Source organism: Scyliorhinus canicula, chromosome 3 (assembly GCF_902713615.1).
Source record: "Scyliorhinus canicula chromosome 3, sScyCan1.1, whole genome shotgun sequence".
Taxonomy (NCBI): Eukaryota; Metazoa; Chordata; class Chondrichthyes; order Carcharhiniformes; family Scyliorhinidae; genus Scyliorhinus; species Scyliorhinus canicula.
Window position 1 is genome coordinate 134,540,556 of NC_052148.1, and position 13,037 is coordinate 134,553,592.

The window sequence follows — 13,037 nt, forward strand, 5'->3', positions numbered from 1 at the left end:
GGCCGAGTGGCCTCCATCTGCTCCTATTTTCTTTGCTTTTAGATAAGGTGGTATGCAGGATGTAATAAGTGGCATCCCAAAAAATTTGAGGTATTGGTTTTTCACCGCATATATCCATGACTCAGATGAAGTAATGGAATGTGGTTGGCCCAGGTTTGCAATGAGGCAAGTTAGGGACACTGACATAGGGGAAGTGGGATGTTTTTATTTTCCTTTAAAAAAAAATCCCCATCTTGTTAGAACATTGCATTGTTCTTCTCCCAAAAAAAAACTTGTAATTTTTTCACATTCTACTTGTATTGTGAATGCATTGAGGATTGCATTTTTTTAAACCCGAAAAGATCTTAAAATTAAAAATACACACAAGGAAATACTTTAATCACCCCCTCACCATTTTATCCCTTGAACTCACTGACCAAATATATACCGTAGTTTATGTTTCTTCTTTTTTAAGGGTTTGATCCACCAGCAGTTGCACTTACAAGGCAGACTTCTTCCACACGTCTTTCCATTGACTGTACACATTCCCAATCTGGATTTCTTCTCCCAAAAATGCAGGTATTACCTCAATCTAACCCACGTTAAATTTGCTTCTTCCACGGGGCAGAATTCTTCAACAATATTGAACTATCTGCCGACCGCAGTAACCTGCACTAGGACCTATATACGGTTCAAGAATCAAGAATAGAAAAAACTCGCACTAGTGGTGGCTCGAACCACAGGACTGGAATGGGCTGGCTTGACCCCTCCCCGGAAGCACGCTCTTCCATAAACTTCCGGCCAACACTCAAACATTCCAAACACTTCCCTTTCCGGCCCCCGCTTGCCCAGATCATCAGGGTGAGCCCTCACGCAGCCGGAGGAAGCCCCACCTAGCCACGACTCCCAACATGCCTCGAGGCCACCAACCAACCGAAAAGAGAGACGTGTCAGTGCCGTTGCCGGCGGAGCACGCGGCCCCCTACAGGCGTCCTCGGAATGTGCTTGTCACGAGCTCTCTATTTTTAAAATATTCAAATGACACCGCCTCAAATATTTTTGACGACCAATTCTTTTGGTGTACGTTAAATTCAAGGTCATTGGTCCGTATTGTAAAGTAATAGTTTAGATTACGCGCCGACTCGAAAGTCAGGGGTTCTCTCCCGTACTTTGCGGCCACCATCTACCCTCACTCAGGTGGCGGTTAATGCGCGCGCTCCTGGCAGTGATGCCGTTGCTCCCCTGGGCGAGGCGCGCGCACACACGAGAAGGCCAGGCGGCGCACATCCGGCTCCGGCTTCTGCTCCTCCCTCTTATGACGTGCTTGTTGGTGTTATATCAAAACAGTAGAGCAGAGGCGCAGCTGGGAAAGGACAGGTGGTGGCGGAGGTTCTGAGCGCGAGCCCGGTAAGAATGTGAGCCCGGAGCGTTCTGAGAGGTATCGCAGGGACAAATGAGGGGGTCCGCTTGGAACGCGGTCAAGCCCAGGCAAAGGAATGTGCCTGCAATCCGATTTCAAAGCAAACCCCCGGTCGCATCTGAAGGGATCCCAGTTTATTGATGCCTCTGATGCGGATGTTATCGCTGTTAATAGCAACGTTATCATGTTTCTGAGATGTGATTAGGTAGCTCCTAATGAGACATTGAAGTTGGTGTCTGGTTTTATTTATTATTAACAGGTTGTCTCTTGTCACTGAGTCTTAACTCTTTCTCCCACTTGGTATTGTTGAAAATGGGTGAAATCATTCTTTTTTTAAAAGATTGTCTTGTAGATTTCTCAGTTTGCAGTTTTCTTGATGAAAACCCAATGGTTTTCGTTAAGGTTGTTCTATTGTAAATTGGTTGAAACTATCAATGTACATGTTTTTCTTACCGTTTTGAGGAGTGTTCCAGTGTATGCCGGTCAACACATTTACAATTTAGCATATGCAAAGTTAAATGAACATATTTCAAGATGTTGTATTAATTCTGTATCTGCATCATTTCACGAGTTTAAAACTCCAATCTAACATAGTGCAAAGTGCATAGTTACTTTTTTGGCTCCCCCCATCCATCCCCCCCCCCCCATCCATCCCCCCCCCCATCCATCCCCCCCCCCCATCCATCCCCCCCCCCATCCATCCCCCCCCCCATCCATCTCCCCCCCCCCCCATCCATCTCCCCCCCCATCCATCTCCCCCCCATCCATCTCCCCCCCCATCCATCTCCCCCCCCATCCATCTTCCCCCCCCCCCCCCCAATCCATCCTTCCTCCCCCCCCCAATCCATCCTCCCCCCCCAATCCATCCTCCCCCCCCCAATCCATCCTCCCCCCCCCCAATCCATCCTCCCCCCCCAATCCATCCTTCCTCCCCCCCCCCCATCCATCCTCCCCCCCCCCATCCATCCTCTCCCCCCCCATCCATCCTCTCCCCCCCCCATCCATCCTCTCCCCCCCATCCATCCTCCCCCCCCATCCATCCTCCCTCCCTCCCATCCATCCTCCCTCCCCCCCCATCCATCCTCCCCCCCCATCCATCCTCCCTCCCTCCCATCCATCCTCCCTCCCTCCCATCCATCCTCCCCCCCCATCCATCCTCTCCCCCCCCCATCCATCCTCCCCCCCCATCCATCCTCCCCCCCCATCCATCCTCCCCCCCCATCCATCCTCCCCCCCCATCCATCCTCCCCCCCCCATCCATCCTCCCCCCCCCATCCATCCTCCCCCCCCCATCCATCCTCCCCCCCCCATCCATCCTCCCCCCCCATCCATCCTCCCCCCCCCCCCCCATCCATCCTCCCCCCCCCCAATCCATCCCCCCCCCCCCCATCCATCCCCCCCCCCCATCCATCCCCCCCCCCCCCCAATCCATCCCCCCCCCCCCCAATCCATCCCCCCCCCCCCCAATCCATCCCCCCCCCCCCCAATCCATCCCCCCCATCAACCTACCCTACACATCTTTTGGTTGTATAGTGAGACTCAAGTAGACACGAGAGAATGTGCAAACTCCACACTGACCTGGAGCCAGGTTCGAACCTGGGTCCTCTGTACCGTGAGGTGCTAACCACAGTGCCACTGTGCCACCCACATGGTTAAAATAAATAGTAACATCTTGAGTACATTTAGAAAGTAGATTTGAAGTACATCTGGTGAAAGTTATTCATTTGTGAATCACATTTACTTTCGATGGAGAAGTAAATTTATAAATAGATGCCCAGAAATTTACATAACTGCAGCTGTTTTGAAAAGCTTCAGTGTACTGAGTCGACTTGTTTATCTAACTTAACATTTTTATACAAAACATCTTTAATGTTGAGATGAGAACCTACATTTGCAGGAAATAAAACTATCATGACCATGGGATATATTGCAGTGCATGGAAGCACGGCTGATAACTTGCACACAAGTTCCCACAACATAAAATTAAATAAACACCAGGTAACCTGTCTGAGTGATGTTGCTTGAGGAATAAAGGTTGGCCGGGGTAATGTCTTGTGTAATAAATTTGATAGAATTTTTCAAGGAGTTGACTAGGTGTGTAGATGAGGGCAGTGTAGTTGATGTACTCTACATGGACTTCAGTAAGGCTTTTGACATAGTCCCAATGGGAAACTGATCACGAAGGTAAGAGCCAGTGGAAGCACAGTGGTTAGCACTGCTGCCTCATGGCACCGAAGACCCGCGTTGGTCACTGTCTTTATGGAGTTTGCACATTCTCCCTGTGTCTGTGTGGGTCTCACTCCCACAACCCAAAGATGGCAGGATAGGTGAATTGGCTATGCTAAATTACCCCTTAATTGGGGGGAAAAAAATAATTGGGTACTTTAAATTTATATTAAAATAAAAAAAGAAGATAAGAGCCTATGGGGTATTTGGCAAATTGGATCCAAAATTGGCTTAAGTGGTAGGAGGCAGAGTGTGGTGATTGAAGATTGTTTTTTTGTCCAGTCCCAAAATTCTCTACTTTAACAGCACTTTCACCAGACGGATTGTAGTGGTTCAAAATGGAAGCTCACCATGACCTCCTGAAGAGCAATTACCGATAGGCAATAAAAGCCAACCTTGCCAGTCATTCTCATCCCATTAATGAATAAAGAAATGGTGTCCTCGAGCCAGCGTTGCGTCACAGCACTACGATCTGGGAACTATGTCCTCGCAGCCAGCGTCGCAGCAAAGTGGTCTGGGAACGGTGCCCTCGCAGCACAGCGGTCTGGGAACGGTGCCCTCTCAGCCAGCATCGCAGCACAGCAGTCTGGGAATGGTACCCTCGCAGCCAGCATCGCAGCAAAGCGGTCTGGGAATGGTGCCCTCGCAGCCAGCATCGCAGCACAGCGGTCTGGGAACGGTGACATCGCAGCCAGCGTCGCAGTAAAGTGGTCGTGATTTAAAAAAAAAAAAAAATTTGTAAGAAAGGATTAACTGAGAAACTACAATTAAGTGAAAGTTGGGATCATTGTAATATAATATAAGGAAGTAAAGTTAGCATAAGGGCGGTAAGTTAATAGTAGTCTTAAATGAGCATAATGTTTGTTAAGGGAATTAATTAAGGAACTTGAGGGTAGTCATGGCAGGAGAGCTCGCACCCATGATATGCTCCTGTGCAAAATCATGGAAGCTTCAGTTGTCCCTGGTGACCATACAGTTGTCCTTGGTGACTACGTGTGCAGGAAGTGTGTCCATCTAGAACTACTGGCTAACTGCATTTTGGGGCTGGAGCTGAGGGCGGATTCACTGTGGAGCATCAGTGATGCTGCGGCGATGACTGTACAAGGGAAAGCAGTGGCAGCCAACTTCATGGCACCATGGTGGGTCTGCTGCACAAGAGGAGAGGAGGAAGAATGGCGGGGCTAGAATGGTTGGGGATTCAATTGTAAGGGGAACAGACTGGCATTTCCGCGGTCGCAAAAGGGATTCCAAGATGATGTGTTGCCTGGTGCCAGGTTCAGGGATCTCACTGAAGGGCAAGGGCAAACAGACAGATATCGTGAGACATTGGTATCAAAAGATTTTTTTTTCAATTTAGTGAATCTAACTGAGGGGCAATTTAGTGTGGCCAATCCACACAAACACAGGGAGAATGTGCAAACTCTGCACGGACAGTGACCCAGAGCTGGGATCGATCCTGGGGCCTCGGCGCTGTGAGGCAGCAATGCTAACCACTGTGCCACCATGTTGCCCGTTGGTACCAAAGATATAGGCAAAAAAAAAGATGAGGTCCTGCAAGCAGAATTTAGGGTGCTAGGAAGTACATTTAAAAAACAGGACTCGGAAGGTTATTTCTAGATTACTTCCAGTGCCATGTGCTAGTGAGTATAGAAATAGGAGGTTAGTCCCAATGAATGTGTGGTACATTGGACTTGGAAGCAGGAGTAGGCCATTCTGCCCTTTGTAGGTCCTTAAATTGTGTTCACTCGTTCTAGTCTTCCCCCACAAGAAGAAACATCATCCTGGTATCCATCATAGAATCTATGGCACGTAGACAGGCCCTTCGGCCCAAACTGGTCCATGCCAACCAAATCATCCATCTAAGCTAATCCCATTTGCCTGCATTTGGCCCATAACGCTTTAAACCTTTTCCTATCCATGTATCTGTCCAAATGCCTTTTAAATGTCTCAATGTCCTTGCCTCAACCACTTCCTCCAGCATTTGTTTCTTATCCTATCAGATCCTCTCATTCCTCTAAACTCAATGTGTACAGGCCCAACCTGTTTGTCCTTTCTTTGTAAGATATGCCTAGCATCACCAGAATGAGTCGAGTGAACATTCTCTGAATTGTTTCCAACATAATTATATCCTTTTCCAAATAAGGCGACTAAAATGTACATTGTATTCCAGATGTGGTCTGACCAAGACCCTGTACAGCTCCAGAAAAATGGCAACATTAAACTTGCCATTCCTAATTGCTGTACCTGCATGCTAACTTTTTGTGATTCGTCTACCAGGACACCCAGATCCCTCTACACCACTGAATTCTGCAATCTCTCACCATCTAAATGCAGTATTATTTTTCTATTCTTATGAATAGTGTGAATCTACTATTTTCAGAGATTCAACAGTCCAGTTGAACAGCAAGGAAAATACTGCAGTGAATATTTTTAATGCCTGCTAATTGTATCTTCATTGAATAGTTTTCTAATTTTACAAAAATGACATCACTGTAATTTGTACAAAAACCTAGTTTCAAATTAACATTTACATTGACTTCTATCACTTCCATCACCTTTAATGGAAGTGGTGGATGCAAACTGAGTAAAATATTCGATGGGATTCTCTGTCGGCGGGATCCTCCACTTTGTCAGCAGCCGGTTTCCCGACTGGCATGGATTGGCCACAATGTGAAACCCCATTGGCTGGCTGCCGGAATGGAGCATCCCACTGCCGGCGGGGGTGCACTGCGCCAGACAACAGGGCTGGCTGGATGGAGAATCCCGCCCATTTAGTCTGATTCACCTGTGGGTTAGCAGACTACCTAAACTATCTAATTATATCTTTGAAATGCAAAATATATGTGGACATTTCTGAAGACTTTTTAATTAGTTGGCTACTAAATAACATTTTTAGAATTGTAAATTGCTTTGGCTGAATCAGGCTCTCTGGCTGTGTTCTTATTGTTTCTATTGTAATTGTTCTCATTATCTTAATTACTAGAGACTGCTGGAGGAACCTTGTCCTGCCATGGCGGAAGGAGGCTTTGACCCTTGTGAATGCATCTGTTCTCATGAACATGCTATGAGAAGACTGATAAATTTGGTAAGAAATTGCAACCTAGTAAATCAACTTCCATAATTTAAAGGGATGGCAAGAAGATTTAAATCAAAACTTCATACCATTTTGCTCTGGATTTAAGAAAGGAAAACAATGGCTGGGATTTTGCATCCCCTTTTGCTGCGAGTGTATATGGTGACGGTAACAGAATCTTGTAAGAAGCCGAAAATAAGAATCTCGCTAGCGAGATCTCACAAGACCATTATCCCCTCTCTGCCATTGACGTAATGCGGTTCATGCCCAGGAAGGTCAGGATCCTCATTTAAATACGTTTCAGTATCATTAGTGGCTTCCCCGCTGTATCGCGCCCTCCCCCACATTCGGATTTCCCGCTCGCTGATGTGACATCATGTCACTAAGGTTTACTGCAGTTTGGATCAACATGAACCAGGCAAAGAGAACACTCCAAGGATGCACAGGTAAGTACAGCCTTGGGGGGTGGGGGAGGGGCTCACTGCTTTTCTCACTTGAGTCAGCACATTTGTGGGGGGGGGGGGGGGCGGGGGAGAGAAAAAAAACTTCCACCCGTTCCTTTCATGTAACATCATATCACAATATATTAATTTTGAAGTGTAACTAGTGTTATTTTGGGGCAATTGTGGCAGTACGTCCAGAGCGGTCAAATGAACAGGAAATTAAATAGAATCTCAGAATGGTTGCAGCACAGAAGGAGGCCATTTGGCCAGTTATGTCTGTGCTGGCCCTCCGAAGGAACAGTTTACCTAGTGTCCACTCTCAACCTTCTCCCGGAATCCAGATTCTTTACTTTTTAGATCACGAATGACCAATTGGTTTTTTTTGGTAATGTTGGCTGAGAGATGAATATTGACCAAGATTTGGGAGTATTCCTTGTCCTCTACCACAGATAGTATCTTGTATTTATTTTATTTGCCTATCTCCATCTGAGCAGGCAGACTGGTCTCAGTTTATCACCTATATACCTCTTGCGTGTTGAAGTGAACACACGAAGTGTTGGAAAAACTCAGAAGGTCTGGCAGTATCTGTCGAGTTAACTCCGGGGTCATATTGAACTTGGAATGTTACCTCTGTCTTTCAGATTCTGCCGGACCTCCTGAGTCCTGCACTTTCTGTTTTTATTTCCGTTCTCCAGCATCTGCAGTATTTTGCTTTTGCTGTAGCATTTGTAGGGTCCTGATTTATATTTGTTCTGAATTCTTTCCTCCTGTTCTGCCTGTTTTCACCTGGGCAGAGTGAGTTAAAATTCCTCATTACATTTCCAACCGGATGGGCCCATGCAAGTAATCCCCGAGCCACTTTGTTCAGTACTTTCCTAGTTTGTTCCTTGCTATCATTTGCCTAACAAGAACACACACTTCCCTTTAACCAATCCCTTAAACACTTCCAGGTTTTACATTGCATTTCTACTGTTTCCAGCTTCAGTAATTAACTATCCCAGATATTTTGTATCAAAGTATGCAGTCAGCATATTGTGTGATTGGATTACAGCTGCTATGTATATACTATGCTCGCAGCATAGTCTTTCCACTTCTGTCTAACCGTATATCTATCAGGATTATATGTTAGTTGGGTGTTTCTTAATGTGTAATCTGTAGATTTTTTTAACAAAAAGTGTTTTGGTAATTTATTTTCCACTGTCCGAATCAAATGAGGATTTGGACCTGAATAGGTGTTAATAGCAGAATAAAGGTCAGCTTGGTTGAAACCAAGATATACAGACTGGCACTAAGCTGGTTGGGCGGGAGGGGAGTAAAATTATAAATATAATGTAACTGAATGTTGTACATTGTCTTCTGTACAGTCTTTAACCACAGAGAGAAGGAAGAAACCAAACCGGTGCAGTTAGTTAAATAATATATATACATGTAAGCTTAAGCAAATGACGAACTGAAACTTGTAAATTACTCATTACTTTCCCTTTTTTTTGTCAGCTAGAAGTAAAAACTCAATCAGTTCCTGTGATTTATGTCTCATAGAATTCATACAGTGCAGAAGGAAGCCATTTGGCCCATCGAGTATGCACCGACCCTCTGAAAGGGCAACCCGTTTAGACCCTATCCCCTTAACACCAACTAGCGTTTGGACATTAAGGACCAATTTAGTACGGCCAGTCCACCTAACCTTCACTGTGGGAGGAAATAGGAGCACCTGTAGGAAACCCCAGGCAGACACCAGAGAACGTGCAAGCTCCACACCCTAGTAGTCACCCGATGCCGGAATCGAACCCTGGTGCGGTAAGGCAGCAGTGCTAACCACTGTGCCGCACTTGCAAATCTGCAGTGAATTCTGGGGGATTATTCCTAATTTAGAATAAAATTAAATCCGTAGTTGTCAGAACTGTTAGGGTTGGGAAGTAAGAGATCAACAGTAGGCCAGTACAAATGGCTGATTTTTAAATTATAAATTTAGATTACCCAATTATTTTTTCCAATTAAGGGGCAATTTAGTGTGGCCAATCCACCTATTCTGCACATTTTTGGGTTGTGGGGGCGAAACCCACGCAGACACGGGGAGAATGTGCAAACTCCACACAGACAGTGACCCAGAGCCGGGATCGAACCTGGGACCTCAGCGCCGTGAGGCGGTTATGCTAACCACTTGGCCACCGTGCTGCCCTATGATTGTCAATTTTAACATGATTAATAATGTGATGAAACTTGTCCAATGTTTTGCCTCTGTGGATCAGTATTCTGCATAATTTCTGGAGTAATTCATCTGTGTTACTGATAAGTTAAAATAAACAAGGAGGAAAGGGGTAAAGGACTAGGTGTTCGACCTCCTGCTATTGCTTGGCAAGATGCCATGGGAAGGGGATGAGCTGCTTAGGGTGATAGAGGAGTGGACCAGTGTGTCATGGAGGAAATGGTCCATTTGGAATGCTGACCGGGGAGGTGAGGGGAAGATGTTTTTGGTGATGGCATCCTGTGCAAGTTCACTGAAATGGCAAAGAATGAATACGGAGGCTGGTGGTGTGGAAAGTGAGGACAAAGGGAACTGTACCATGGTTCTGGGAGGGAAGGGAAGAGGTTGAAGGCAGAAGTGCAGGAAATGGGTTGAACATTGTTGCAGACCTTGTGAACCACTTGTGGGGATAGGGAAAATCCTTGGCTGAGAAAAAAGGAAGCTGTATCAGAAGTGCCGTTGTAGAAGATATCATCAGCTCAGATGCAATGGAGACAGAGAAACTGGGAGAATGGAATGGCGTTCTTGCCAGAATAAGCATGAGGAGGTGTAATCGAGGATGCTTGTAATCAATTGGTAATGCAGACATATTGATTGACCGTATAAATGTCATTGGGTTCCTGATCCAATTTGAAATGCATTCTGAGCAGATATTCTGTCAGTGAAAACTGACAGCCTTGCAGGAAGCCTGTTAAATTTAGTTGTGTTTTTAAAAATGCCCCACAAAAAAGTGTGGATCTCTGCCATAACTTCCCTTCCCTATTGGAACCTCAGACCCCCCTGAACCCTCACCCCCATCACTAGGGACATTAACATGATTCAAGAAATATTTAACTTGGTGCAATTAGAGAAATGAAAGATTTTTTAGGGTGGGCTGAAGTAACCAAAACACAGGGCCATGAAATTGTATAGGATTCTATTGTTTTTTCTGTTCTAGTTCTGGTAACTCTTGGGGTGGGGGGGGAGTGCGGGATAAAAATGGGATGAATATGACCATTCACATGCCTTCCCTGTGGGTTCTGGTGGTCTCCGTCATGAGTTTCGGGTCCAAAGATTGCTGTCCAAGCAATTAATCAATCAAGGTATGTTTGTGTGAAAGGTTTTCCCAACATATTTATACAGTCTGCTTCATGACCTGAAGATGTCCAAATGTCCTTTGCAACCAGTGAAATACTCATGGTCACTGTTGTAATTTAGGGAATGCATCAACCAGTTTGTGGACTGCCAGGCCGTAATGTGATAATGACTGGTTGACGTGGTTGTGCATTAGAAGTTATTTTTTGAAGATTGTTTGCAAGGGCAGATTAGGCTATAGGAATCTTCTGTCTGAGTTAACTACCAGGATATGTGGAGATGATCATCCAAGACAGGTTAGCTCAAACTTGAGAACTTGCTATCTACTGGAAAACTAGTGCTGTTGTTTCCCGACCGAGAACCTTTCTAATTCCTTTGTAATGCTGCTTTTGGTTGGGAGAGCTCGAAGGCTGACATCTTTCCTCAAAATGTGAAAGTAAATTTTCTTAGTCTCCATTTTGCTCTCCAGCCATTTAATAAAATAAAATAAACTTAGAGTATCCAATTCATTTTTTCCAATTAAGGGGCAATTTAGTGTAGCCAATCCACATATCCTGCACACCTTTAGGTTGTGAAGGCAAAACTCACACAAACACGGGGAGAATGTGCAAACTCCACACGGACAGTGACCCAGAGCCGGGATCGAACCTGGGACCTTGGCGCCGTGAGGCAGCAATGCTAACCACTGTGCCCCCATGCTGCCCTCACTCCAGCCATTTTAATATCAATTGTTTTCAGTAAATGTTGCAATTTAGTGCATTGAAGATTTTTTTGTTTGTCTCTTAGGTTTTTCACAGATTTAATTATGGTGATGACTGACAGCCAGGCAATTATTACAACCACTTATCTTCTGACATGGCATAAATCAAACGGGTTGCCAACAAATTTTGTTGCTGAAGAGTCAGCCAGTTTAATAGATTACACAGTTTGTCTCACTGAGTTGATTATTATATTTAATTTATTCTGCATGTGCAGATTGGAGTGCTACATGCCGTTCTAAACTGCACACTGCAGGAAGAATGTTGAGGTTGATTCACTGGGTTGCAGCTTGGTATGAGGAAATAGAGATATAAAAAGTGATAAAAGATTTGCACTTGTGTCTTATAGAAGTTTAGGCCATCCCAAAGCGCATTACAGCCAATTTAAGAACTTGATTACTGTTGCAATGTAGGACACGGTGAAGAATGTTCAGGGTTATGAGGCTGTAGAATGAGCACTGAGACTGAGAAAGTTACCCATTCAAGCAATTAATCAAACATGATTGAAACAGAGAGTGCATGGGGAGAATGTGCGTCAGCATTTATAAGTAGATTAGATAGTTCAAGCAAAAGAAATTAATAGATTTGTGAACAAAATAAACTTTTGAGATTAGGATTAATGCTTGGGTAGAAGATAAATACTTTTTAAAATTTGTTCATGGGATTTATTGCCCATCCCTAATCGAGGGGAAAGTTGTCAACCACATTGCTCTGGGTCTGGAGTCACATGTAGGTCAGACCAGGTAGGGATGGCATTAGTGAACCAGATGAGTTTTTACAACAATCCCAATGGTTTTACAGTCATCATTAGACTTTAAATTCCAGAGTTTTACTGAATTCAAATTTCACAATCTGCAGTGGTGCGATTTGAACCTGTGTCCCCAGAGCATTTCTCTGGGTCTCTGGTTTACTAGTCCAGTGACAATACCACTATGCCACTGCCTCCCTGTGCCTGGTTGGGTTTGATGGCTTGTTTCCTTATGTTGTACTTCTTTTAGGGGCACATGGATGGGTTTTGGAGTGGGCAGATTCAGTTTAAAGTACACAAATGAGAAGTCCTATGCTTTGGGAAAGAGCCTGAGGTAATGAGAGTTAAGAATTTTTGATGCAGAATTTGGTCTGAAAATATAACCTAGATCCTGTTTTGAAGGAAAATCTTTTTTTGGCTGAGAGCCTAACTTCTTTGTTTGGAAAACAACTCTTGTGCCCATTCTGGTTTTACCAGATGAAATAAATGCAAAGGTTGCTGGACAAATACTGCTATAAGCATCAGAAGCTGGCTGCTTATCTCTATGCAAGCCAATCAAAATGCCCTTCCAGAAGAAAGATCTCGCTCTAAAAGAGTTACAGGGAATTTGAATTTTGAAAAGGAGCTTCATGTGTTTTTTAAAAAAGCGATACCTATGTGTTGCATAATAAAAAATGCTCTATGACATGAGATTGCCAAAGGCAGAAGGGTATAGGATAGCCAGAGTAACTTGTATGATTGAGAACCAAAATTATGGGACAGAAGGCTAGTTGATTCATCATGCCACTGCGAGCTCGAGAATCTACTCTATTCATTTCCTTACTTTGCCCTCGCTCTATTACAATATCAAATATCCACTGTAAATGTGCTTCACATTGTCTCAATTACAATTTGTATTCAATTATGTCATAACAAGTATTTGGAGGAAAAACTCCTTTCTCATTCTCATCTCCTTTTGTGTTTCCATTCTCATCCCGAGTTTACACCCTCTCTCTACTGACTTGTCAACCAGTGGGAAATAATCATTCAAGTTGTTCACTTTGGGCGTAAGAATAAAAAAGCAATTTTTAA

General features: G+C 44.6%; 1 protein-coding gene across 2 annotated transcripts in view; it reads left to right on the plus strand.

The window, feature by feature from the left end:
• Positions 1–871: 871 nt before the first annotated feature.
• The window catches only part of smim14 (small integral membrane protein 14), a 31,040-nt gene continuing 18,874 nt past the window's right edge, over positions 872–13,037 (plus strand). The window contains exons 1-2 of one of the 2 annotated variants that reach the window (XM_038791390.1): positions 872–1,059; positions 6,609–6,710. In XM_038791390.1, coding sequence (XP_038647318.1) covers positions 1,018–1,059; positions 6,609–6,710 — 144 coding nt within the window. In that variant the 5' untranslated portion in view covers positions 872–1,017. Of the gene's footprint in view, positions 1,060–1,120; positions 1,387–6,608; positions 6,711–13,037 lie in introns of those variants that run through there. The other variant, XM_038791392.1, reaches the window with a different exon arrangement.